Below are 27,989 nucleotides of genomic sequence, written 5' to 3' on the forward strand. Positions count from 1 at the left end.
AATATAACTAGTTGATGTCAGCTGGATGCCAACCCCTTTGAAGAGGATCAGCCCCCAGTTTGTCTCAGTACTAGGTACCATGCAGATCCAAGCACAAGGGTACAAACCACCCAGCACCAGGCAGGTCATCCCCATGCATAACTAACTCCTGAAGCTTCAGCTAAAGCCTTGAGGTCGCTTTTTATCTGCACAACCAAACAGTAGGGTAAGTGTATTGTTTCCTGAAATATTTTGACATTGTCTGTCCTGCAAACTGTCATATAAAAGACATTTATGTAACCTTTAGACTCTGCAATTTAAAAGGTGTTTGGTTTTTTTTTTATTTAGTCAGAAATGCACCTTTTTTAAAGATGCCAGAGTAACTTCTTTAGTTCCTCAAATTCTTATCAGATTAAGAAATCTCAAAATGTAGCATTTCTAAAATAATAAACCTAGATGCAAATTAAAACTAGTTATGAGCTTACATCTTTTAGTATAATATGTAGATGTGAGAAGGCCTAGACCACTGACACTGATTTTTGCTGGAGAAATTATGCCGCCAACTCCAAGTCCATTCCTATGAATCTTCTGTCCATCAAAACATGTCCTAGCATCTGTCTGCAAGCAAGAGCTGCCAGTGCATTTTGCAGGGCAGTATTTCTCAGTCAGAAATACCTGACTTCCCCGCTCAGCCATCCTAGACAGGCTGTTGGAAATGAAATGGGCCCAATTGTGCGCGCTGGCTCAACAATGTAAAAATGTGTTGTTTTTTTTCCAGCAAGGAAAAATCGTATCAGCAAATCACAATGTTATCAGATTCTGCCCTGATCAAAGAGAGGAAAGAACAAGCATCAGCCATTATGGATGAAATACACAGCAATGGTATAGCATTGACCCCAGCTTCCTGCATATGCAATGTCCTCTAGCCCTCTCTTAATACAGTTTTTTAATCATAGAGTTTAACTCTCTTACAGCTTTGTCTCTGGGTGTTTTGCCATAAATAATCTTGTGGGAGTATCATGCTGCCTATGGTAACTAATCCTTTTGTAGTTGCCTCTTTTCATTTGAAAGCTATTTTCAGATGAACAACTGCTGTGGAGGAATGAAGTAATCTAACAGCTGATGTACATTCTGCTAGGATACCCTTTCAGAACATTATTTGGGGTTAATAACATGACTTCATTCCATTTTAAAAGGCTATCATCTAAGAAACATACTGATCTGTACACTCTCTTTTTTTTTTGCTCTGTTTCATTCTGCTTTTTTTTATATGACTGATAAAAAAATTTTGAAACAACTGTTTACATCTCTGTTCCTTCCTCTCAAACTTTGTCTTTGTAACTAACACATTTTACTAGCACTTGGCAAGTCTCTCTAATGTGCTGCCACCAATTAATCTATAGGAAAGAAATTTTATTTCTCTGTTGTTGCACTGAGGAAAATGCAGACACTTTTATGAAAAAGTTGCTTGATTTTCTAAAAGAGGTTCTTAAAGTTCTACTTCTAGTGTGACACCTTAAGAAGCAATTAACTCAGTTGGGAATACAGATCTGCTTGGCTTTCATTAGGTATGTGCTGGATGCTTTTGGAGATCCTTCCAAGCCTCCTTGTGAAGCCTTTTTTACCATCTATACAAAAGATCAGTTTTCTAAAAGTGATAAACACCCCACAAGACTCACTGGAAAAACAGGAAGCACCATTAATATCTAGAATTTATGAAAGTTATACCACTTGCATAGGATGAAACACTGAACATTAGTTTTGAAAATCTTTCTGGTGGGCTTTTGCTCCAAAGGATGGTTTCTGCACTCACTCAGTGACCATTGTAATTGCAGGAAAAGCAGGATAAGATACATAAGGATTTTAGAAAAAGAAGCTACAAGTTTCAGTGCCTGGTCCTACTCCTTCTGATATTTGCAGAGGGTTTTTTTCTGCAGTTTCTTGAGCAAATACCTCTTTCCTATTTCCATTCTCCACTGAGCACGCACTCAAGTCTGAAAGCCAGTCTGCCCTTCCAGATTTCATTACAACTCCATTTTTGTTGGAATTGTAAACCCAAGCACTATATGTGCCTGAAATAGCCTGTAAGCTCTTCAGGGCAAAAGGAAAAAAAAAAGGTCTTTCATATGTTTGTTTGGAACCAGGCATTTCACATGGTAAATGTTGCTACTATTCATAGCAATACTAATAAATGCACCATACAGCCCTTGACATCATTGGTGTTATTGGATAATCTGTGCTGATGCTTAGCATTTGCCTCACATAATCTTTCCTTTTATTATTTATGTATTATCAGATTTGCTGTCAAGATTCATACACATAGTTACGACAGCTTATCCTGCAAGATATGCTGTGATACGTGGCCACTGAAGGCAATACTAACCCTTTTAGTGTACATTCTATTTTTGCATCTCCTTTGGATGCCTGGGATATTTAAATTTTTTTAAAAAAGTAAAATTCCATGAAATGGGTGCAATAAGAGTCTGAAATTTATAACTGTACAGGCTCAGTGAAGCCAGTTAGGAAACAGAAGAATAACCAAAGCTGTGGTCACACAAAGTATAAGCTAGTTCTTTGGGAGCAAATCTGAACAAGTCTTGGAAAAATCAAGGAGATATCTGGCTTTTAAGTGGCTAAATTCAGCTCTGCTAATTTTTGACATTTTCTTTTGACCTGAATTGTTAATTCAATAAGCTTAACCTGAGATCTGGAAGGTGAACTGCTGTCTTTCTGGGGTTTGCCTCGTTATTCTTAATGACAGTCCTACACCTGGGAATTGTGTAAAAATCAAATGTACAGTTTCAGCCAGGCTCACAGCCCTGTGAAACTCTTCACTGTTAACACAGGTAAACACCAACAGATGATTCTGTAATGCAAGCCTTGGAATGACACACAGTAAACTTACTGCATTTGTATTTCAGCCCCTTTATTACAATGCTTCGAGGTAAACAGTGAATTTCTACTTCCTTGTTAAAAGATATTTGTAGCAGAAACAGCTGTCGATAAACTGCAAAATCAGCCAAGTCTTTACCAGTGTTGAGATTACCAGTCTCCAGGCAAGGCTGGTGATGACTGGAAGTGCACATCTGCTGGACTGTGGGACACGACAGCGTTTTAGAGAAGTTTGGCAAGTCACAGAATAGGAATAGACACCAACTGTAAACCTTCTTATGGTCTCAAAGAGAGACTGCAGCACTAACTCAGTGTGTGGATACAGCCACCTCCCCAAAGCCTTGGTTTTTCACTGGCAGACTTGGACTAATCATAGCATTTCCAAGGCTACTTGGTAGAGGTAAACATGCATGTCAATCCATATGTTTAAGGAAGCCCTTGGAGTTCATCCCTTGAACTTCATGTCCAGTTCTAGACTGCTGCTTCAATGCATTCTTCAGTAGCTACATGAATCTTTCCTGATGTAGTTAAAAAGTCTTATTTCTGACACTATGACAAACACACTAATATTCATTATTAAAATTTATGGTCAAGATTAAAGTAGAAGACTGTAAACGGAAGGATTAAAGGAGTATTTGGTAGTGAATACAGGAGGAACTACATAAATAATATTTAAATATCGTCTGCTATGATTTTATGCACAGCACAGGAAGGACTAGGCAGGAACAAATTAAAGAAATTAAGCTAAAAGGTTAAGATTTGGATTAAACTATTAATTAAACTTTTAATATTATTTTACAACATCCATTTATGACGCACTCTTTCTATCATCCTCTAAATGTCCTCCTTTTCTCATTCTTCATCACCCTTTCTGCCCTGACACTGAAACAATCCCTAGACACATCATCAAAGTAGACAGATGATTAGATTCTAGTTGGCAAGGAATTCAAATGAACTTCACACTTACAATTTTGGGATGCTGCCTGGATACACGATGGTACACAACTGTGGCTTACAAAGTAGCTTGGAGCCCTCAGTTAACATTAACAAGAACAGCATGTATGTAAGGGAACAGCAAGGACCAGAATAGATAACACCCAGTGTGTCCCAGTTGGGACAGAGATCTGCAATCACCTTGGCACCCCAGGCTCTGGGGGTGTACATACCACCCGTTCTGTGTACAAAGGAAGGATGTTGCTGAGCTGTGGGGCAAATTTCTTACTCCTTACTCATATAAAACCATCCAACAGTCCATCTCGAGAAATGCTAAAATCAAAATATGACTTGAGGTCTAAATTTCAGGCCACGGGCCAGTAACCAGTGTGGTTATCTCCCCCCTCAGAGCCAAACCCCCACCACTATCTGTCACTGATAGGGCTGCACTGGGCAAGCTGAGTCATTTTCTTCCATGTTAAGAACTCTCTGTTTTGTAGCTGCCCCTTAAATAACAGGAGGTTGTCAGGATTCTTCACACACACTATTTTTAAAGCAGAAGTGCAGGATCCAGCTCCCAATCCAGTTAACTTGCTCTTGTTCCAGTTAAATCCATTGCAAACATTCAGTTGAAGCCGGTAGGAACAGCAGTGGATCCACAGTGATGCACTCCAGGGCCCACCGGCTTGTTTGATTTACTCCATGGAAAACTCCTGTCTGTACAGCTCTGGCTAAATATTTAGTATACCTGTCTCAATTGAATCTTCCTAAATGTCAGCACATCCCATTGTTTTTCCAATATAAAGTCACTAGGAGACACATGCCAGGTTGAGCATGCCATTTACTCAAAATGAAACCCTTCATTATGCAACATTAACTTTGGCATTAGGTACCTTTTGCAGTTAATTATTTTGTAATGTTGATTTTAAACTGGGCTTCCTGTGTGTTTACTCTGAAAGCAAGATATAGTGCCTAACATATAATTTGTTTTCATTTCATTTTAATGCATTAAAATACACGTCAAATTTCAGAATTTTAAATCCTGTAGACCATAAGAATGTGTGAAGGACAGAATGCCTTATTATTAAAGATTATTAAAGAATGTGACTTTGAATAAGTGGATCAAAGAAACATATTAGACCACTGATATAATCCTCAAAGCACACTGCACCTTTCCTACTTTTCGTCCTGAAGGTTATGAACTGAGAACAATTTCAACTCATAAAATTATAAGTATTAAAGTAAGAGGCAATGGGAATTATTTTCTCAGAAATTCTATTTTTACTATGTGATCCAATTATTGTTATATTTGTTAAATTCTACAACATTCTGAGCAGAAATAAATATGCAGAAAATAATTTCTTCAGTGTTTAAGTTACTGTATTTTAAGGTTTAAGTTTTATCTATAGGTTAAGGACACTCAGTGAGAGTTCAGTCACTAAACAGTAACTTTGCTCAGTGCCACCACCATCCCAGTTTCCAGAACGCTACCAGGAAGATGACCAGTAGGAATTTTGACATTCAGCATTCTCTGTTTACAGTCCTGATTCATCAGCTCTTCCCCTGCTTATGCATTTGCATTTTCAAATTCCCCAGCATGTAACTAAAAACAAAGAAGGAATTTTTCCCAAGTAGTGAATCAAGTAATATTGTCCAGCAATTCAGTTTCCTCTTAGAGAGAATTAAAATATTTTAAATTAATCAATCGCTAGAAGCATATTGTAATTCTTTGTTAGGGCTCTCATTTTCCATACCTTGAGCTTTATTTTGAAAGTTAGTTTAAAAACAATTTCAAAGTGCCCTTTAATAGAGACTTTCTAATGCAAACTTTTCTTAAAAGGACAAAACATGCCCTGGATTACAAAAGCGAGCAGAATATAAAAGAATAATTGAAAACACAATGTTTACAAGCAATAAGAAACTGGTAGGCATGTTTAAAAGGGGTTCTCTCTCATCTATCCAATGAAGGACACAAAGTTTAACTGTAGGTTTGAGGTGGGAACCCTGGGGTCAGATGGGATTTTGCTCCCCGGTTCAGCAGAAGGCAGTTTTTACCAGTCTGCTGTTAATATGGTGTGTGGGACACCACAGATCTGACCTTGGGAACAGCTGAATGCCTTTCAACTGAAGGAAATTTGGAGCTTGAGGTTTGTGATGTTCCATACTCTCCTCCACAATTTTGGAAGAAGGATTAACGTCACTAACTCCCTGTGAAGCTGTGCTATGTGTTAGCTAAGTATGCACTAACATGTTGCTGGATTTCAGGTGCAATGGATGGAATATCAGGAATTTAAGGCAACAGAGGTTTGTATTTACCCACTGTGTTGCAGCCTCACCCACCTTAAACCTTGGGAAAAAGGTCAGCACGCCCAGAGATATCATGGTAGAGGAACTCTCAACACTCAGCAACAGAGGGGCCAGACTCTTCAAGAGACGCCAGCGGAGATCTGATAAATACACATATGAAAATTATCATTACGTAGCAAACAAGCCAAGAAATGTGAGTATTTTGTACTGACTTATTAATGAGACAACAGCCAGGCTAGCTTGGGTTCCCTTGGTGCCCGTGATACAAACATTGTGCACGATCTATTTGTAGTTTCAGGAAGAATAGAAGCAAAACCCTGTACTAGAAGAAGGCTATTTGTATTTTACTGAGATCCTACAGACTACTAAAAAAAAATAAATTTACATTTCTTTTTGTATGGTACAGATATTTCAAGACATTTCTCTGATCACTCAACAGAAGTTAAATTACAAAAGGATAAAGTGGGATCAAGTTTGAGCTTTGATAAATCTGTCTTTTTAAAAGAAATCTGCACAAGAGAAATTCCATATTAAAAAAATCTGAATAACTCAATTAAACACCCAAGGCTATTCTTAAACACTATTATTTAGAAGCCCATCTGAATACTGTCCCCCCAATTTCTGCCTCTATTGAGTATTAGAAGCTACACAGACAAATTCGGAGCACATCATCAATCTTGTCAGAATCCTCTGTGCACTTCCATGATTTTGCTGCAGTCTGACAGATCCGTTTCCCTCTAGTCCACTTTGTCCCACAAAAACACAGAGTACATGTGGTGTACACTGAGTATGACATTCCAATACATGAAAAAATGATGCCTCTGGCTCCTATTCCCTTCCCCTAAGTGTCTATTTAGCCACCACTGGTGGTGTCTTCACCATCGTTAGGATTCTGCCTGCCAAAGTTAATCTTTCTAACGTCCTTCAGGATGGCTGGAAAACATTCTGCCTTGATCTTTTTTTCGTTGTTGTTTCAAGTTTAAACAAGCATTATTTGTTTGCTTTCCTACTTCAAGAAACTCTTACTCTAAACCAGCCTATATTTAAATTGCTTTTAGCCTATGTGTCATAGCTAAAATAAGATACTGACTTCTTATGAGACTCTAATTCTATATTTAAGCAACAATGATTAAGCTTTCGGATGTTTCCTTAGAACCGATAACCCGATAGGAGGGTGGAAAATAACAGCATATCATGAGCCTCCAGAAAGTGACCTGCACTGAAATTGTTATTTCCATCACAAATAAAGGAAAAGACAATCCCAAACAAAAGCAGTTCAACAAATGCAGTGAGTTTTCAACTGATACGGGAAGAGACGCTTTGAAGAATCGGTGCTTTGAAACTCAAAGGGCTCAAACTTGCCAGATTTCTGGAACCTTTAGGGTAGCAAGAGTGGCACAGAACATTTTAATGTCAAATTAAAAGCCACAGGGGACACATTTCATGGGCCTCCCTGTCAAAATGACCAGAGCAACTCTCTGCTGTGAAGCACCCAGCCCATATGCCTGGGAGATTCTGTGATGACTGGTGTAAGCATCACATGGGATGAACACTCTTCATAGACTGCTTATCAATATTTAAATATCCCAAATATAGGAAAATGCTGGACAGCTCGGATGGACGGTTGTAATTTAGGAATCCTGTTGACCTAGCTCAGTGTGCCTTAGGACTGTATACCCTGGGAATCAGATCTGGGCTGTGCACTGGAGCATCATTCCAACCTCACCAGAGAATCCCAGTTTGTTTTGCCTGTAAGTGATATTTCTTTCCCTTTGAGTGCAGCGTGGGGAGCCCATCCCGAGCGTGAGAATGGATGGCCTCAGTGTGGAAGGAATTCCCCAGCACGCCCCAATGACACCTCCCAATACCCCCGATCCCCGGAGCCCACCACACCCTGACAACATTGCCCCAGGTAACGTGGCAGTTTACAGACACTGGACATGTTTAGTTCTCATTTCATAGCAGAGAAAGGACCTTTTGATAAAACAGAATTTGTTACCAGAAGTGGATAACTTTGAATCAGAAAACTAACCTGCATCTCTCACAGAAAGGTAAAGTGGTGCTCTTAGTTGCTTCTGCTCATTTATAAAAGATCTGACATATCCTTTGTACTACTTCTCCCTAAACTGAAAACATACCTTAATATCAAGAGAGACTGCTCCTATATTTATTGGTCCTATAAACATTGAGAAAGAGATCCTCAGATTTAAAACCACATTAATGTACTGAGTTTTCTTTGCCAAACCTTTGTTTCTAATACACAACACATTGCTCAACAGTCTGGAAGTTAGTCATTGTAGTTTAATTATCCATCAACGTAAATCTGAAGTCACTAAGTTTTGCTTTGGAGAGAAGTAACTGTAAAAGGGATTTGCCTCTGGCTGCATAAACTGTTCTTTTTTAAATCCTTAACTGTGGGGGTACTGTTGGCTTTATTTAAAGCAGTGAGTTACAAGAAGGCCTTATTTTGTATTCTTTAAAGAGCAGAGAAGGCTAATTTGTTTTAATTAATTTATTCAGTGATATAGCCCTTCTTCCTGTTTATGAATTATCCATGAGCAGCCCGTGGTTTTTACAAATTCATTCTTTGTTCAGAATTACTCAATGCATGTTTTGTGCAGACCTTTTCCAGTCCATGCAAACTGGGTCAGTGCTGCTCTGTCAGTGACTGCTGAGGCTCTGGGCATCCATTGGGCAAATACAATGCAAACAGAGATCATTTCCATTGCTTAGACATGATACAAATCTTCAGGCCTTTCTTTAGGCAAAAAAAGTCTGGCAAAAGGAGAAGTTATTAAACCACAGGGGTTTTTAAGCTTATAGAAGGAAATAAAGGTACTTTAAAGACTTAGATGTAGTGGGAGGGTAAAAGGGTAGAATAGATCTCCCTTTTATTTCAAATAAATATTGTACCTCACATAATTGGTCAGTCATTTGCTGGTCTTAATTCTTCAAACTGTACATTAGGTCTGTCTTCCCCCACAACTTATTCCTGCCCTATTGTACTTGGCTTTAGAAGAAATCACACTGAATATGGAATTTTTTTATTAGTAAAATTCTGGTCAAAGCCTGATCCTCAGATGATTATGCAGAGGGAACAACTGATTGTTCACTGTTTCAGATGATGAAAAGAACCAGAGAACCAAGTAGGGAGGATATTTTAAATCAAAGGGGAAAACTCCACTAATAATGACTGTCACCTAAAGACTGTAGAATTATCTTAGCTTAAATCAAAAGGCTGGTTTTAAAATCTTTTTGTTAATTCAGCTCAAGGACTGTGTAGCTACAATCTGTTTTCAAACAAATGCTTACAACAGAAACAAATTTTTATAAAACTCAAATAAAATTAGCTTCATATTTTGGAGCAGTTATCTAAAAGGCTACAAATTTCCCCTGCCATCTTCCTGTTTCTGTGTAGCTTCAGCCAAGTGACTTGACCTCACTGTTCATTTTTACCTGAGAAACGATGGTGTGTTAGTTCCTGGTTACACAGGATGGTGGTAAGGAAGCAGAAAACACCAAGTATTGTTGTAATGGTTTTGCCTTGATCCCATTGCAGGATATTCTGGACCACTGAAAGAAATTCCTCCTGAAAAGTTCAACACTACTGCTGTGCCCAAGTATTATCAGTCTCCCTGGATAGAAGCCATTAGGGATGATCCAGAGTTGCTGGAAGCTTTATATCCTAAACTTTTTACACCGGAAGCAAAGCCAGAACTGCCTGACTACAGGAGCTTTAACAGGTAATTCTGACTGCACATTGAATTTTACAGAGCAGAGAAAAATTACTATGAAATAAAATGTTTCCATCAGCTGTAAAAAAACACCTCCCACCTGTGTTGGCAAGTGTATGCATGAACATAAATACACACAGAGATTACGAGTGGCAAACAAGAGCATCAAGGAGGGAACTAGTCTATCTCTAAGGTGTGGGCCTGAAGTTAGGTTGCAGAACTAGGAATATATGATAAATTGTTAAAAATACTGAAAGAAAGTATCAGAATCAGTGTACTCACCAGATGGGAAATATGGGCTTCAAACTCCTTTCAGTATTTCTGTTGTTGAGTTCAGTAGGTACAGGACTGTAAGTGCTATCAGAGAAACAAACTCTCAGTCAAAACTTTGTTTCTGAGCTGTATAATGCAAACCACTCTTTTTTTATTATTCTTTTATAATACAACTCAGGTAACTTTTTTAAGGCAATGATAGTACAATGAACTTTAACCTGCAACCAATCCCTCACACCAAATAGTTTGCAGATTACACATTTTATTGCATTTAACAGGTTTGGTGTCTTTGACAACCTTCAGTGACAAATTACCATAAAACACTGCTTTACTTTTTAGCAACTAGTATATTAAGGCTTTCAGTAGGACTTCTAGATATATGGACAACACTGGGATTTTAAAGTTTTAAAACAAAATCTTATTTATGTAGTTTAGTTTCTTTCATTCCATTGACACTATTTGTATTTATTGAGGTTATGGACAAATTTTCTCTAAACAACCCCCGCTGAGTCCCAGACAGCTGAGCCAAACCAAAACCCTTCCTCAAAACTCCAGACAGCAATCTATTGAAAAGGAAAATGGCTGATGGCAATACAAACTCAGAGAAAAGCCCCACAAACATCACTTGTGTTCCTGCTGTTGATGTGAGTCTCCATCATGAGTGCAAGGACTAAAACATTACACAATTCACCATCAAAACTGGCACTGCAGACACTGCACTAATTGTGGTTTCCTAACAGCAACATACATTGCCATGTTAATAATTAAGTCTGTGTGGCACACTCTTCTCAGCACACAAAGTGGCAAACACGAGTCACTGAGCTGTGCCCCAGCTGCTAACACTGGAACAGTAAAAGCACAGTTTATGGACTATAGTTATTGTAACTGAAATAAAATTTAAACGAAACAACAAACAGCCCGTGAAAAAATGCCAAAGACACATATACAGGGAGACAGAGTCAATTCTCCCTCTCACAAGAGAGATGCTACTCATTACTGGGAAGGACAGGATCAGACAGGGCACAGAGACTCCATTAACAGGGATATGTGTTTTGAGATGGTGTCTGATGGCTTCTTTGTGGATTTTTAGCTGTCTCTGTGGTCCCATGTTCTGTTAGTTGTCCTCTTTACAACACTGACTGTTTGGATTTCTTTCTATGGGGATTTTCTCTATGTATGACACGGCAGAACTGTGGCTCACCACAGTCTGAATTTCTTGAACATATGTGCAATCCTATAAGGGAAAGGTCAATATTATCCCTTGTAACTGCCATAAAAACCTGGCACATAAATCCAAATCCAAACTGTGAAATTGGTAAATACAGAACACAAACATGTAAACATAATCCACCACAACTCTCCTTCTCCTGGAAGAAAAACTGACATCCAGAAGAAAATAAAAGGATGCCTGGTGGACCTAAAAAGCTGTTACATAGAACATGTTCAGATTTATGTTGTCTAGCAAGAAGGAGCAGATCCAAAAAGAAACTGAGAATTTGCAAAATTGAAATTCAAGATAATCGCCTCTTGGAGAGGATTTTACAGCCATGATTCAGGGTCTACACTCCTAAAAATGCACAGGAGAGTGCCTGATTATGGGATTCAAAACAGAGCACACTGGATGCCCAGCAAACCAAGAGAAATGGACTTCTCTGTCCAGATCCTCAGACATCCTGTGCATCTAGGTCACAGCATCCTTGACTTCTTTAATTGCAGTGTTGGAGAGAAAGCCAATGATACTGTATTAAGCAATTATAGAGTGATATAATAGCACCACTGTGTTATCAGTGAGGGGATCTCTCCAGGCTTTCTATCCTGCTTCATCACTCAGTGAAGTGCCATTATGTTTGTTGTGCAAAGCGCTGGCACAGTCATCATTAGTCAGGAGGGGGTGTGGTTAACAGTAAGTGTGATGCACAGGATTCCCAAGGGAAACGGGCCTGAGATCCCTCCCGGATCATTCAGTGGCGCCTGTTAAAATGGCACTGGGACTTTACAGGCCAGTTCAGGTTCCTTTCAGCTTTCCTCGTTACACAACAAACCGTAAAAGCAACGCAACTTTAGCAGCAAGGGAGGTCTGATGTGTTGGAACAGATGCACACATGCATGGATTAAAAGAACGGAGATTAATTCCTATTAGGATTGAAGAAGTATTTGCTAGTGAAAAGATTTCTTGTCTCTTCCCAGCGTGGAAGCACCTAGTAAACATCTGTGGGAAAGCAGCATGAATCTACATTTGTTGAGGAGTTTATAAAATTAGTTAAATTAGTACCTTTATTCCATCTGCTTTCTTGGAGCTGGATAAAATGTCAGAGGTAGGATTATGAGTAACATACAGAGCACTACATCTTACTCACATAGGACAAGCAAGTCTGACTAGTTCTGCCTCTCCTACCAGATAAATTCTCGCTCAGCTTTCTCAATTCCCAAAGACAACTCCTTCAAAAACACTACAGGAATCCAGTCCATCTGGACTCGGCTCTGTTTTTCTTGATTCACCGATTCTGAACTCCATTATAAAAATGCTGGGATGAGAATCTCACAGGAATTTTGGGTGCTAACTTGAAGTGGTGTGAGATTAGTGGAAGCTGGGTGCTTAGCCAGTTCCTTAGCACCTACAAACCTCTGTGAAATCAGCATTAGCTCTTGCACTAAGCTCCCAGGAGGCCCTGAGCATTTTGCAGGGTCAGGTTCTTTGCTCCCACGTCTCCTTCTTGCACGGAATTAACAATAAACAGAATGTTTTATGTTCCCACTTAAAAACCTGAAACTCACCTTTTTTGTAATTTTGTAATTGGAGACACCAATCTAACACAGTAAAGCATTTCATCAAGCTTTCCCAAATAATCAACTACAAGTAGGCTTTTATGTTGAGAAAATAAAATGTTCAGTAAGAAAGACCAAAGAAGAAAAAAAAGAAGTCCTGCTAAAACAACAGCTAAAAATAAACATGATTGTGCCTGCTATTGTTAAATCCTGCACCTACTTTTTAGGAATATGCAAAGTGAATATTAAACAATCTGGTACACTTCCTGGTGCCATTTCCTATGGCTCTGAACCAGAATTTCCGCCCTTATTATGAGCAATGACTCCTGGAATTTTTTAGCCATGAGATCTAGGCTTCTGTACGATGAATCAGAGCTCAAGTGGTACAGCTGATGAGCACACAACAGAGGTCATTGCAACACCATGTTGTCAGACAAGTTATTGCTCACAAAAATATACCTACTGCTGCTGTAAAGGAAAATTAACATCTATTAGCCAATTACTGTACTCTCCTTTATGTCAATCATATGTGTCTCTGCCTATAATGCAGGAATGCACAGTTCTCTGAGGCCAGACCTTGGACAGGAACTACATGCAGGTGTTTTGCCACAGAAGATATCTGAATTTCCATAAAACACCCTCCTGTTTCTGTTGCTTACAGAAACATGCTGTATTTAAAACTCAAAAGTACTACAGGGAGGACGTTTCTGACTATAGAATCGTTTTGCATTTTATACAGCTATTATTATTTTGTTTATTTTGATTATCCCTTTAATACGCCTATCAATGAGAATTAAATATCACAACAATGAGAATGTGTATGGTAATTAGGGCAGCAATTAAAACAATCTTTATTATCCAGTAAGATGCATATCACTCCATTCACTCTGTGCCAATTACCAAGCAATTATTTTAATCAGTATCATACAGTACCCATTTGACATTGTGACCTAGAAGACAGTTTCACAAGAAAATCTTGATACCACAAGCCCTTTGTACAAACCATATCCTTTGACCTCAAGAGAATTTAATGTCTGGACTAGCAGCCTCTGCTGCAACATCTTGTCTTATCCTCACTTGAGAAACATTTTTAGAGCTTACTCCAAAGCAGAGTTCTTCTCTCAGTGAGTGTGCATGCCCAGAACTTTCGTGATTTTTTTATATCTCACAGGATTGATGCTTTGGAGTTAACACCAGCCCCTTCAACAAATGCTGCTCATACCAAAATTCAGTGAATTATCCATGTAATGACAGAGCAGTGCCATTTCCTTTGTGTCACAGATTCATTTTTATGAACTAATCTCTTATTTTTGCGTGTGTCCCAGTCAGATCTTCAAACGATCTGTTCGTTTCTCTTGGTATTAATTTCTCTGGAATTCTGCTATAATACCTGGAGCCACTGGAAATATATTCCAGCAGATCTGTTGTTTTGTACCACACACAAAATCCACTAAGGCTGGTGAAGATGCATTTCAACAAAAATTCACTTTCCCATGCCACTGACTGTTTGGCTTTGCAGAAATCAGGTGCAGCTTAAAAATCTGACACTCTTAACTGGCCAGAATATATCCCAGCAAAGTCATGCAGCTGATCAAAATGCAGAGCACATATGTTTGCTTATACAAAAGAGGCTGGAAAAAGTGACAGAAAAACTCAAGTGGTTTTTTTTTCAGCCTGAAACCTGCATATATAGAATAATCATAGGAGGTTTTTGGAAATACTGTTTTAAAAGATTTGCAAATGCACATAACAGTCAGCTCCAGCTTAGTATTCCTTATCTTTCAGTTTTTCAGGCTTATTGCCTGAGGGAACATTCACATTTAAATAACATGAAAAATGCTGGCCAAACAGTGTTTTAGGGCTTAGTTACATAAGCATTCTCTTCAGAAACAAAGCTGGTGTATCAAGTCCTCACCCATTCCCCTCCTTTCCAGAGCCTGTTGTCTTTGGCTGTCCCTTTCTGCTTCCCATTACACTCCACTGCCTCCTCACTTATATTGCTACAATTGTTTCAGCATAATGAGATGAACCAGATTGCCGAAATAATTTGGATTTTGAAGCGCTCCTTTGTTCTGAAGGGTCTTTGTTTAACCCAGAACCCATAAGTGACCCAAGTTTATAGCACAACCCACATACATTCTAACTGGTACAACAATATGGTGCTGAAATACAGTGCAGTGGGAGGAACAAGCAACTGGGGAGAGGAGAAAATGGGGTGAGAACTTCCTGAACTAATTACTTGCTAGAGAGAATGTGTCGAGCTATGTTTTCAGACTTATCAACTTATCACCAGCAAAATAAGTTTAGTAACTGTGACTCACCAATGACAAGGTTTTCTTGCCACATCTTTTTCTCTCGGCTCTTCCACCCATTTGAATTTTAAAGAAGGCTGAAGGCTTTATCTAAGGGAAAATAAAACAGATCTTAAAGAGAATTTCCCAGAAAAACACTCAGAATACTTTTTCCAAAAGCTTGAAAATCTAAACAAGACATTGGATCAAATCTGTATCATTAAAATAGCTTCTGTTCTTTTCAGCTCCTAGGAGCAGAAGAAAATAGGTATTTTTAAAAACACGTTTTATTTTTATTTCTCTAAAATCTACAGAGTTGCCACTCCCTTTGGTGGTTTTGAGAGAGCATCAAAGCTGGTTAAATTCAAGGTACCAGATTATAACCTACTGATGCTAAACGACCCCAGATTCATGATCCTTGCAAACCCTCTCGCTGCCAGAAGATCCTTCAACAGGACTCCCAAAGGATGGACGTCCGAGAACATCCCTGTCGTGTTCATCCAGCCCGCGGAGTCCAACCCCGTTCCAGAAACAGAGGACCTGTGAGAGAGCCTGCATTCTACATCCTACAAAACGCTGGAAGCTGCACATCCATGTATTTTTGGTCCAAATATTACTGAAGGCTGCTGACAAATATTTTTCCCTGGCAGTTGGAGTATAAGCAATAATGTCTGATGCAGTTGTCTCTTTTCTGGCACCAAGTTTCAGCTGTAAACACGATATAAATAAAGTCATTTGGAAAATATGACAGCCATGTTTTCTATTTGTGTTTACATGTTCTTCTTTTACTTCCTAAAATCTTTGCTGGTAACTTAAGAACAAGTGCACTAAGAAAAAAAAAAGTGGCATGGCACTACTCTCAAGGGACTTGATAGGTCTGGTGATTTTGGCAAAACAACCAAGCAATGCCACAACGCTGTACTCAATGCACCCCAAATCCCACCTGCTCAAGATAAGCTCTGACAAATCAGCCTTATTTCCCACCCCTGCTTTTGGCCAAAGTTAAGAATTGTGTCGTTAGTTCAGTGACAGCAAATTCTGGCCATTTTCCTCCTTTGTGATCTTACTCAGCTTTTATGACGGCCATCAATGCCTGTGTCACCTGGATTTGTTTACCGAAAATGCAGTAAATGTGGCAATGACAAGGATCACGTAGTGCTATGAAAAAGTACAGAGGTATTTCCTGGATGTCTTCAACGTTTGTATTAATCAGAACTGAAAAACCCAGCAATGACTGGTTCTGTCAAACATATCAAAATAGAATCACCACAAATGCTTTTATGACTAGAAAGAAATTTCATTTTCCCCTGCAGCCACAGTGTATGCTAGGACTTAAGAGCATGAGGGATTTCTTGCTCTTGATACACTGGCAAGTTGTGATGTTTTATAAATAAGAGTATATATGTTTTTCAAATGTGATTTTGAGGGAGGTAGTTGGCAAAGGAAATTCTGCCATCTATTTTCTTTAATTTACTTTGTCACACAAAGTGCACAAACAAATGTACAGGTCCTGAACAAATTTGTGAAATTAAAGGAAAAAAAAAATCAATCTCATTGACTGAGAATGCTTTCCTAGCAAGGGATTAGTTTGGGGACCTTAACTGTGCTTGGTGTACAACAGTTATATGGACAATGACAAAAATATGAATTCTTCAAGGCTAAAAGAAACCAACAAACTAGTGAGGAGCAATGCAAAGTTTGGTTTCCTATTTGTCCATGGATCCAGTGGCCAAACTCCTGACCCGTGCCTGGGAAGTGTTTGGGAGAGCACAACTGGCAGAAGGAGGGCTGGGCAATGTGCTAAGCATTCAGCAGCACAGATCCAAGTACCAGTGTCCAGGAATGTTCCCTGGCTGCATCAGCCTCGATGTTCCTCATTGTGTAAGTCCCACTGCAATAAACAAATCTCTTGTGCCAAAAAGCAACTCCTTTGCCACCAAGGAAGGGATCTTGGTAAGGCTGGGAATTTTCAGAGATTCTCTATTCTCCTCAATGGGGTTTAGCACCTGCAATTCTTTTGTCAGATATTTTTATATAGCACTTGAAATGTATCCTATAGCTAGAGGAAAGTCTAGTTTTGGGTAACTGGTGACTATTTCAGAGATCAATATTTGTACTAATTTTTGTAGACAAAGAGATAGCTCTGAAGTGAGACAATAAAGGTTTCTTTAGTTACAGGTCTGGAAAGATCAACAAGTACATATTTCTAAATTTTCAGTGGTGCTTCTAAAGGTTTCTTTTAGCTCTAACAAATACAACTGCAAGGATAGATGAAATGGAAAAACACACAAGCAACAGCTTTACACAAACACAATCACAAGTAGATAAGTAGTTCAGAAAATGTGCTTATAACTTCATGTACATTTTATCACAAGACACTCATATTTGCTTCCAAAAGAGAAAGGCACTGAAGACTATGATGAAAAGGCAGAAACATGGTGAGAATAAATATACAGTTAAAAATATCCAGAAGTCTTTGTTCCCAAAGGGTTTTTTTGCCCCATTTTTATTTACATTAAGGTAATTGCAGCAGTATAAAGGGAACTCAAAAATTCATTTAAGTGTTTTCAGTAAAAATGTGGTGACTTGAGAAAATAGATCTGCTGTTTCCCAGTCTACATAAAACACCCCCTGATCATAGTATGCCAAAAAGAAATAAGAGATGTACAATTCTAAAAAGCTCCATGAACATAAGGGTTTTTTAAAGCAGATGCACCTTAAACCTCTTCTGACGTGAAAAGTCAGGGTTCACGGCCTGGACTGTCTGCACTGGAGATTAAATTTTTTTAACTGCGTGCTCCCTTCTTAGAAATCTTAAATATGTCAGCGTGTCTTGGCTGCTTTCCCTCCTGCATAATCCATACAACTGGCAATTGTGGAAATAAACCACGATTCTATTGTCTCAGAGTATCCCCGTGTTTAAATTAATGCAATGCACATTGTCTCTATCACAAGCAGGAAAAACACATTGGAGACGGAATTCTGATCCCAGTGGAATCAAACAAAGGTTTCGGCACTGACCTCTGTGCAGACAGAGGTCGTATTATTTCATCTCCAATGTGTATTTGTAATCAAAATTATCAAAGCTGCTATGTGTTCAGTGTCAGAATGGATATATTGGATTATAGAGCAGGGCCTAACTACATTTGTAGTTCATTTTGCACTATATATAGGGTGAAGTGCAAACAACCCCAATAATGCCCTACAGCACAAAACCCCATATATGTTAGATTAGAATTTCACATTGTGGGGTCCATAAACTATAAGCAGTCTAGACAGAAACACCAGAAGATCCCCACAGGGCTGACAAGTCACGTAGTGCTGGCTCCTTCATTATTCCCAGAGGCTACATACTGTTCAGAAACAAATAAAAAGTGATCTAAATGATTTATAAATAGGATGTTTGCCACAGAGCTGTTATGTAACTGGGTGTTAGGATATAGATGATCAAAAATAGTTACAAAATGCAGTCAGCATACTGAGACAGTTTAAAAAACAAAAATTGCACATAAAATACTCTTATTAAAAGGAAATTAAAAAACAACTGAAAGGGTAAAATCCTTTCAAGGAATTAATATATTATTTTAAACCGTCTGCAGGTAAAGTGTTCAGAGTAAGTAAAATCTAGTACAGAGCTCTAACCCTTCTCTCCAAAAAAAAGAAGTTACCAGGGTTTAAGAGTAGAATAGGGGTGACTCAGAAAACAAAAAGAAATAAGACATCACTGCAAGGGCACAGCAATTAAACTATCCCAACACAAATAAAGGAAGTTATGACAGAGGTCTCCACAAATGGTATGGAAAAGATGAGGAGGGAACAATAACACAGGAACAAGCTGACTCTTAATAAACTGGTAAGGAACCGATTGTAAAATTAACAGAATAAATATTTTTTCAAGGAAGGCCCAGTTGTGGGACCTGGTCCTATAGGATGCTGTGGGTCAAAAACCATGAATAACTTCAAAACAGGAATATACAAATTCCTAGTGGTAACTATGCCCAGTATGGATAATGGCCACTATGTTATCTGGATCTGGAAAACAGGAAGTCGTGTGAGGAAGATCACCATTTCTTCCTATAAATACCTTCTACTGGCCACTGTCAAAGATGGATGAAAGAAGGATTTGGCAGCCCTATGAAATCTGTCTGTCTTCCAAAAACCATGTGTCAATTCTAGCATGTGCTGCTAGTACTGATGTTTACTAATTTACACCAAAATCCCCATTGTGGGAGCAGTCAGAGGAAAGCCAGTTTCCACATGGGAATGGGAACCCTTCGAGGTAAGCTGGAACCAGAGAGAGCCAGGGTTAACAAATCCTCCCACACAGCGTATGGGCGCTGCAGGGAACACAAATCCCGAGCTCAGCTCCGCCTTTGGCAAGACTCCTGATCCTATGCAGGGACCTCACCCTCCTGCATCCACACTCACCATGTTCCACGTTACTGGAATGCACCAGCTGCCAGTATCCCAAAGGCATTTTTCAGTAAGTGATGGTTTTTCATACAGGGTTTAATAAAAATCAATAAAAGAGAAAGTTTCACTTTACTGAATAGAAAACAAGAAGAGTCTTGGGAGAAAAGAGTCTGAAAGACGCAAGCTCGGTACCAGGCTCCATCACAGACTGGTTTAGGACATAACATTTAAAAGCTGATCCTCAGTTTTCCCACTAATAAAATAGAAATATTAATGCAGGCTGCAGAAAGGTTTTTTTTATTGTTTATCCGTGTTGGATTTTGTTGTTGTTGTTTTGGTTTGGTTTTTTGCTTTTTTAATTTTAAAGAAGAAATCTCATGGTAAAAATAAAGAAAGTTAAAAATAGGTTTACACGAGTACATACATAATATTCCAGGATATGACTTTTAATGAATGAAAGAAGCATTACTAGTAGAATAACATTCTACTTTCATTTTGGTTGAAATAGTGGATTTCATTCTACAGCAGGAAGATTCTATCTGATAAGAGTATCAACAAATTAGTATTTGACTTTTTAAAATAAAGATATGACTTCAGCTATTAAAAAGTCCAAGTAACTTCTTTTTTACCGTTATTTTTGGCCAAAACCATAAACTAAATCCAAGAATAATTTACAAACCTTTTGTTTGCAGATGGAAATTGGATTTCCTGAGAACAGACTATTCATCCAAAATACCTGGCCCAGAATTTGCAATACTTCCCTACTTCACAAAGACACTCTGAGACAAAATTAAATAACACTTCCAGGAGGGGGAGGATTCATAAATCACTGCAAGAGTGAAAATAAGCCTCGGTATTGTGAGCCAACTATTCTTTCAAAAGCAAATGGAGATTAAAATATTCGATGGTGTTTGTACAAAGAACAGCTTGAACTTTGCCAGTTCAGAGCTGGCTGTACTCATTAACACAGGAATGCCCTCAGGCTGCTTTGTGTGGAAGGTGTAACTCCGGACTGGATTGCTCTGGAGTTCTGAAGGACATCTGGACAGTCATCATCCGAAAAAAAAATAAATAAAAGCTTCGAATCTTGAGGAGATCTTGGGTGACAGGAGGCCAACAATCCCCCCGGTGGGAAGGCTGGCAGTCATGCAGCAGTCTAGAGCATATCGTTCTACTTCCTTTTCCTTTGGAAAGTTTCTCTGCACAGCCAAGTTACTCAGTGTAGGCAAACACTGCCTTGAAACAGTAGTTACTGTAGTCATTACGCTCAAGATTACTGAAAGATGACTAGGCAAGATAACTACAAATGATTATAAACAAACATTTGAGGCACGACAGGCTCTTCCTAGGTTGGCCTACTGTACGTCAAGAAGCCAAGTAAGGCTCGATTCTGGCAGTGAATTGCAGCATTATGTCATTCCTCAAGTTCTTAATGAGAACATTTTGACTATTTGCTGGCAAGGACAAAAATAAGAACACGCTGTTCAAATAGGAAGGAAAAGAGCAAGCTGAGCATTTACAGAAAGCACTACTGAACTAAAAGGCAAGTGCTTATTTTCTAGCGGGGTTGTGCCGTGATACAAATACACCTCATTAATGTATCAGTACTGAAAAGAAAGTCATACTACAAAGTGAAGAGTCTCCATATTTACTTTATCATTCTTTCAGATATGGCTTATAAAATAGGTAGAGAGAAGGGAAAGTGTGGAAATGGGAAGCATCGGTGGGAAAGAAGCTGTAAAGCAGATCTGCAACTCTAGAGGTCCACAAGATAAAGATAGTGCCATTCTATAATGTTTGCCTTGCACATGACATTTTCTCTTAGCAATGTTTAGAGGCTTCGACAGTTAAAAAACTTATTCTAATTTTCACTCTAAATTTTTTCATACCCAGTTTAGAAAAATCTCTTAATATAACTTTTTTTTTTAAATAAAAACAAGCCTCCTTTCCTGTCACATTTGCTTCAACTAGTATATTCAAGGACTGCAAGGTCTTTTACTCTTCAGTTGTCTAAACTAATCAATTCAAGTTCTTTTAGTCTCTTGTCCTCTCTTTTAGTAAGGATTTAAAATTTTTTGTTTTTATAACTCTCCTAAGTTCAATTTCTTGCACGTGGATTTCCAGATCTGTTCTCAGTTTTAAAGTCTCCCCAGTCACAGGTACTAATATGTGCCATTAGTACTGCTTCATCTGTACAAGAAATGCAGGGCTGAATTTACATGGGATTGAATTCACATTTTCCACAGCAGCATCGAATCAGTGACTCACACACGCTCTGTGCTTGGCTTATGCACCCAGTTCTTTGAAATTCTCTCATCTTTCATCTGACAAGCTCTGAGCTTGGCTAAGCCTTTCCTATTAGGCCCTTACACATGACTTTGTACTTGGTGTTACTCTAACGTATCCCATTTTACTTCTCCATTCCTCAAGGTCATCCAATTATTCCGGTCCGACGTCACCCTACAGGGAGTGTTTCCCAACACTTTTGATGTCAACAAAGTTCACGACCAAGTTCTAGTTTTTGTGCCAAGATCACTAATGAAGACATGAACAATACCAGTTTCAGCATCAATTACTGGACAGAGCTCCAACAACATCCCCCTGCCATTCAGCAGAACACGTTGCCACCTTTTCCTCTGGGCTGTTTCTTTGCCCATCTGACACTTACCTTAAAAATTCCCCTTTTCTCCAGTTTAAAAAATGTTTGTCTAGAAAAGCAGTTACTGTATCATGGAAAGAAAACAAGCAAGTCTGGCAATATCTGTCTGTGGCAAAAAAATGTTTTATCCTATTTACTTCCACATTCTGGTTTTTTTCCTATGAAGTCATCACGTTTTTTGATTACTTTTGTACCGACTACAGTAATACATATCAAATTACACCTGTAAAGTAACTTATTCGTTTGCAAATGAAAACAGCTTCTGTGAATAGAAGTGGGGTTAAACATTTTTATATTACACCATAGACTATGAGCAGTGACAACACCAAAACACTTAACAAAGCAATTGCCTTTTTTTTTTGTCAGCTTATTCTATATCACAATCCTGGTAAATTTTATTTAGTTGTAGACTGAGTAGCATGAGGCGTGGACTCAACTCATGTATTTTAAAACAAATAATGTTCAGTTTCTCACATGGGACAAAATAATTTTTTAAAATTCTTGCTATTTTATTCCGCATTCTATTATCTGAAGTATTTATTTTTCACTTCTATGAGCCACAGTATATATTGTGTGCTGCTACCCACTATATTACTCCTAATTTTATACTCACTAAATATTGCTCTTTTGTCTTCATTTTACTTCATGTTGGATTTCACCTGGAAATCTCAACTCAGCCACAGAAGTTGTCTGTGTGAATCCAAACCTCTCTGTCTTCCTTTTCTTCTTCTGTTGCAGACATCCACTGGCTTACATCCTAAGAGGAAGCAATAAATGAGACCTGGAAACTTGAAAGGATTGTCCAAGACTGATGCAACACAAACAAAGATCAACATAAAAACTTTATTTATTCAAGAGCACCCAGATGAGGACACAATTTCAAACAAGTGTCTCATATATACACAGCATGCATAGAATTTCCTTATACTTCTACTGTTCCAGAAACTAACTTTAAAAACAGGACAGCCTAAAATAGGAAAGGATTTCTGTTGCATTGTTGTTCCACAGAAGTAGATTATTGGACTGGAAATTGGATTATCCAAGAGGAAAAATATTCATTTGCAAGACTTACGCAACCCCCACCCTTTTCCTTGTTCCTAAAGAATGAACACAGGCACACACAGACCTTGTTCCAGGCCCATTATCATCAAAAAGTCTGCAGAAGAATGCAAACCAATGTTTCTTTTTCTCAGGGTGAAATTCTAGATGATTTCAATGAGATTGCTTTTGCCACTCCATTGAACATTTTAGCACTTGAAAACTACCGTGAAAAAATGTATAGTCAGGCTAATGTACAATAAGAGCAAGATATATTGTGTTTATTCCTGCACCTACTGGAAGAAAACTTTTTAAATGGTAGTTATGCTCTATGAAAGTGTGTCTACAGCTAACTGAGAGGAGAAGGAAAGAGAAGAAACTTGAACAGAAATGATGGGAAGTTTTTTTTATAACCTAGCTAAAATAAACCAACACTTAACACTCTCATTGCTTCTAAAACTTCGCTTGGAGCCCTTGAGATGAAAAAAACCCAGTGATTCTTTTTTCAGACAGGATCAATCTTCTCCTTCTTTCATTCATGCCTCCTTATGTCCCCAATTTACACGTACAAATTTTAGACTCTATACAGGATGTGGGAATGAGATCAATCAGATGACTAAGCTTCATGTGACTGCTTGCTACAGTCGACATGAGGAAAACACTGCTAGAGTTTGTTCAAAAGGAAAGGTTGTGGGTATAGGTCCTCATGGTAGGGGAGGCTTGAGCACTGGAATATAGTTTGGTAAAGTTACCCATGAAATAATGTGTCCTCACTTAGCTTACTGAAAGCTGAATGCATATTTTTCACTTCTGCTCGTTTTGCATCTTTTCGTGGCAATACAGCTGAGTATACAACCTAAACTTGGACTAAAACGTTGTTAGGGCTTCCCTACAGCCTCCCTAGCAAATGGACATGATTATTTTATGCCACAAACAATAAATACTATTTACTTTTTCTCTGGTTCTTTTACTCCTTTATGGCTTTCCTTCCTACCAATGTGTTTTCCTCATTATGGATAAGTCTTGCAGCATTATGCAGAGCACTGTGTCCTTTTCACTCAAGGAAAAAGACAAGTAACTACAAGAACATCTTGGAATTTGAAGGATTTTTTTTTCTCCTCTCAGGGCAGAAAAGTTTAAACATATGATCTGACAATACCCCAAAGGCTCAGAGAACATGGAAAAATCACGTACTCTTAAGTAACCCTTACCTTACTTAATGGAACTTTATCCTGCTACAGCCTATGCACAACAGGCCCAGTTTCCCTGCTATCTTTCAAATTACATTTTCTTCTAGAAGAATGATTTTCTTTATCCTCTTTTCTTCTGAGAAGAGTAGCACAGCCTCAAACACTTTCTTCAGTAATTACTTCACAAAAAACATGACGGCAGATCCCAGCCACTGGAATTAAACATGCATTTCAGTTTAAATTGCAGTGTCTCCCAAGTATCTTAAAGTCAATGTTAAATGGCACTTGATCACAGAACACTGTTTATGATAGGCCAATAAAACAGACTGAACCATAACAGGCAGTATAATGTGTAGTGCTGAATTAAATGCAGTGAAAAGACTTTAAAAAAAGAGATGTAACTAATAAACCACACCTTAAATTCTGCAATAGCTTGTGGAATCTTCTGTCTCAGACCCTACATGTAATTTGCTAATTTACTTTTTGCAAAATCCCTCAGTAAGTACAGACACAGTTCCTGCTAAGAATACCAATTTGATTTCATATGATCAACAGCTCATAAGGAGGAAGAAAGATCCGTGCAGAAGAATAAGAGTAACAATGACAAAATCAACTACTCAGTACAACATTACTTATTTAAAAAAAAAAAATCCTCAAAATTTAGCCTTTTATCCCTTCAATCTGAGAAGATTTGAAGAAGACATAATGTTTGTATTAAACATTTGAACATGAAGAGGATAGCAGTTGGCTGAAAAGGTTGTTGTAAACATGTCCTAAGCACTAAGAAGAAATACGAAAGAAATTAGAGAACAGGTGTTCCAGTACTGCTACAGGTATGAAAATGTTCATAGAAACACTGTGTACAATAAAATTATTTCAGAGGAAGGAATCAGAATTTATCTACAGATCAGCCAGTGGCAACAGCAGTATAGATGGCATTGGAAGAGTAAAATTGTAACACAAAAATAAACCCTTATGTGTGCAGCTGTGAAACACAGATCTGCAGCTCATTTACCGATGAAAATGATGCACGATGCCTGCATGTTTGACAAAACCTATTTAATGCAATTACTTTTAAACCTTTTGATGCCTCCTATCCATGTTAAGACTTTTCTTTTGGCATGGAACTATCCATAAGTGTGTTTTAACCTGGATTGCACATGCGCAAAACCCCAATGCCCTGGATGTGCTAAAGGATCTGGATGTGGTGTGCCTCCATTCTCTTCCAGCTCCATGTTTCATGTCACACCCCAAACCCACCACCCTCAACCCCTCTCCTCCAAATTTAACACCTTTCCAACCCTCAACTCTCCAGTTTAACAATCTATCTTATTAATACTACCAAAGTTTGCATTAACATCAATGCTAAACCCACATAAATACTCTTCTGCCCCCCTGCATCATGCCCAGCACATATCCTGTACTGACACAAACTGCAACAGGAAATCATCTGCCCTTGTAGCATTGTTTTGTACTTGCACCATTTATTCTAATTTTAAAATTCTTCTGTTACCTCATTTAGGGCTTCCTGTGCCGCATCTGTGTCATTCTCTGTCTGAACTGTGTGGAAGACTCTGTTAAGATTCACTCCTAGGGAATCTTAAAATATACCATAATTAAAGCTCACAGACTACACTTACTCTTAGAAAAAAGGAACAGAAGAAACCAATATAAATCCTAAGGGACTTCTAAAAGATTAGTGGTGAAGAACAAATCCCTGCTGAAGAAAGGGCAGAGGCAAACAAGAAAGCAGGGTTCAGGGAGAAGCAAAAATATCAAAATGAGGTCATAATCAGAATGAGGTCATAATCCCACTTTGGGATACGCAGATGCCTTTGCTTGACTGGCTTTGCAAAGAAGTAATGCAGGGATAAAGGACTGAACTGATACTAAACAAAACAATAAGCAATGTTTTATATAAATATACAATAACAAGATGCACTGACAAAAAACTAGATTTTTAATGGTAGTGTTAATATATTGACTATTAACTTGGTTTTACTTTAAATTTTCTAGTGAGAATTAGGAATTCAAACACTTATCAATAAACAGCTTAGAAAGAACTACAAAAAACCCTAAGAATGCTCATTGTGCCAATATATCGTATGAGTCTTAGGGCAGTGAGAGAATGAGAGATTCAATTCCCTTCAAAAATCACAAAATCTAGAAAAATTTTAAGAAAACAAGAGGCAAGGAAATATGGTATTTGTTAAAAATTAAAAAGTATATATATATGTTACTGGTCACCACATCTGAAAGGCTCAAGAAAAAACCATTTCATACAAGTCCTGCATGAAGTAACTCCAACTTGTGAGTATGACTACACAGATCACTGAAAAACATGGCCATATATATATATATATACACACAAGACAAATCTACAAAATGTAATAGAAATGTCCCCCATTTGGGTTTTTTTTGAAGTAAAAAATTGGCCATTTGATGAAAAATGTTGGAGCGTGAAACTGAGAAAAATGCCTTTGACAGTGGGCTTTTTACATTACCAATATAATGGAAGAAACAGTAGCCAAAATAATCTGATCAAAATGTATCAATATTTAACAGAAATGGATACAAGAACAACGGAGGTGTAGCATTTCTATAAGGCAGTGAACTAAATTGTTGCAGTGCCTTATGTTCCACACACTCCCTTTGCAATCTGGATGACCTAAAGTAGATGCAGAAAGGGAACTTCACAGGGAAATTATTTAATGTACTATTGCAGAAGATATTATTGGAAAACTAAACATGCTCTTATACACAGAGGCACATTTCCAATCCTGGAAAACTACAAAAAAAGGCAATTGGAAGAGCGAGAATACAAGAAGTTGTATCCAGCAGCCTGCGCCAAGGACTGATGCTGGGTGTGGCAACACTTAAAATCTCATTGCTTGTCTAGAAATGAAACGTGTTAATGAAATCTCCATGTTTGTCCAGGAAGATGGTCATAATAGTGAAATATAAAAGGTACTTGAGCAACCAGAAACATGAGCATTCACGAATATGGAATTCCTTTCGCAAATAACAAAAGGAAACACCCCTCCCTCGCCAAAATAATAGACCAGATAAAAATCATAGGGAACACGACTTTGGGGCAGTGACCCTCAGGCAGGTGATACATAACAATAATAATAATATAGGATCTTTCTGGGCAACATGGAAGTCAAATACAACTCTGAGATGATAAAAATTACTTGTGTGGGGTTTGGGTCACAAGCTGCCCCTGGCTCCAGCTGCCACTCTGTGCCACTGCTTTTTCCCTGGCATCTTGAGGAAACCCAGCGTGTGTGTAGCCAGATATCCTGGAACGAGCGCTGGAAAACAATTGCTGGAAAAACAAGCGCCGCCGCGCTCATTTTAACGGGTTATTGACTCCGAACCTGAGAGCCAGGGGGGCACCCGCTGCAGCCTCCGAACTTTTACACTTCGAGCAGCCGCGCCTTCGAACAGTGACATGGCGGGCAGGGAGCAGCAGGGTGGCGGCACGGCTCCCCCTCAGCAGCCTCGGCAGGAC

At 38.5% G+C, this 27,989-nt stretch overlaps 1 protein-coding gene and 2 long non-coding RNA genes across 5 annotated transcripts in view; 1 reads left to right on the forward strand and 2 right to left on the reverse strand.

Annotated features, from left to right (window-relative positions):
- Positions 1-6,248, reverse strand: part of LOC113970683 — a 91,111-nt gene extending 84,863 nt beyond the window's left edge. Inside the window, exon 1 of the long non-coding RNA XR_003535275.1 lies at positions 6,145-6,248. This is a non-coding gene — a long non-coding RNA (uncharacterized LOC113970683). The remainder of the gene's footprint in view (positions 1-6,144) is intronic.
- MYOZ2 (myozenin 2) lies at positions 44-15,925 on the forward strand. Its single transcript, XM_027689830.1, has 6 exons — positions 44-205; positions 758-861; positions 6,135-6,304; positions 7,894-8,023; positions 9,671-9,854; positions 15,490-15,925. Exons 2-6 carry the CDS (start codon positions 786-788, stop codon positions 15,719-15,721), a joined length of 792 nt encoding a protein of 263 aa, XP_027545631.1. The 5' UTR covers positions 44-205; positions 758-785; the 3' UTR covers positions 15,722-15,925.
- LOC113970684 lies at positions 8,788-27,953 on the reverse strand. 3 transcript variants are annotated; one of them, XR_003535277.1, is made up of 6 exons: positions 25,989-27,953; positions 24,497-24,687; positions 22,861-23,004; positions 15,206-15,286; positions 10,128-10,202; positions 8,788-8,886 (listed from the first exon to the last, which is right to left on the reverse strand). It is a non-coding gene; the product is annotated as an uncharacterized LOC113970684 (long non-coding RNA). The 3 variants fall into 3 exon arrangements; XR_003535278.1 differs by lacking the exons at positions 8,788-8,886; positions 10,128-10,202 and having other exon boundaries at positions 14,930-15,364; positions 27,670-27,953; XR_003535276.1 differs by lacking the exons at positions 8,788-8,886; positions 10,128-10,202 and having other exon boundaries at positions 14,930-15,364.
- Positions 27,954-27,989: the final 36 nt, after the last annotated feature.

This window comes from Neopelma chrysocephalum, unplaced genomic scaffold (assembly GCF_003984885.1).
Source record: "Neopelma chrysocephalum unplaced genomic scaffold, ASM398488v2 Primary Assembly neopelma1_78, whole genome shotgun sequence".
Taxonomy (NCBI): Eukaryota; Metazoa; Chordata; class Aves; order Passeriformes; family Pipridae; genus Neopelma; species Neopelma chrysocephalum.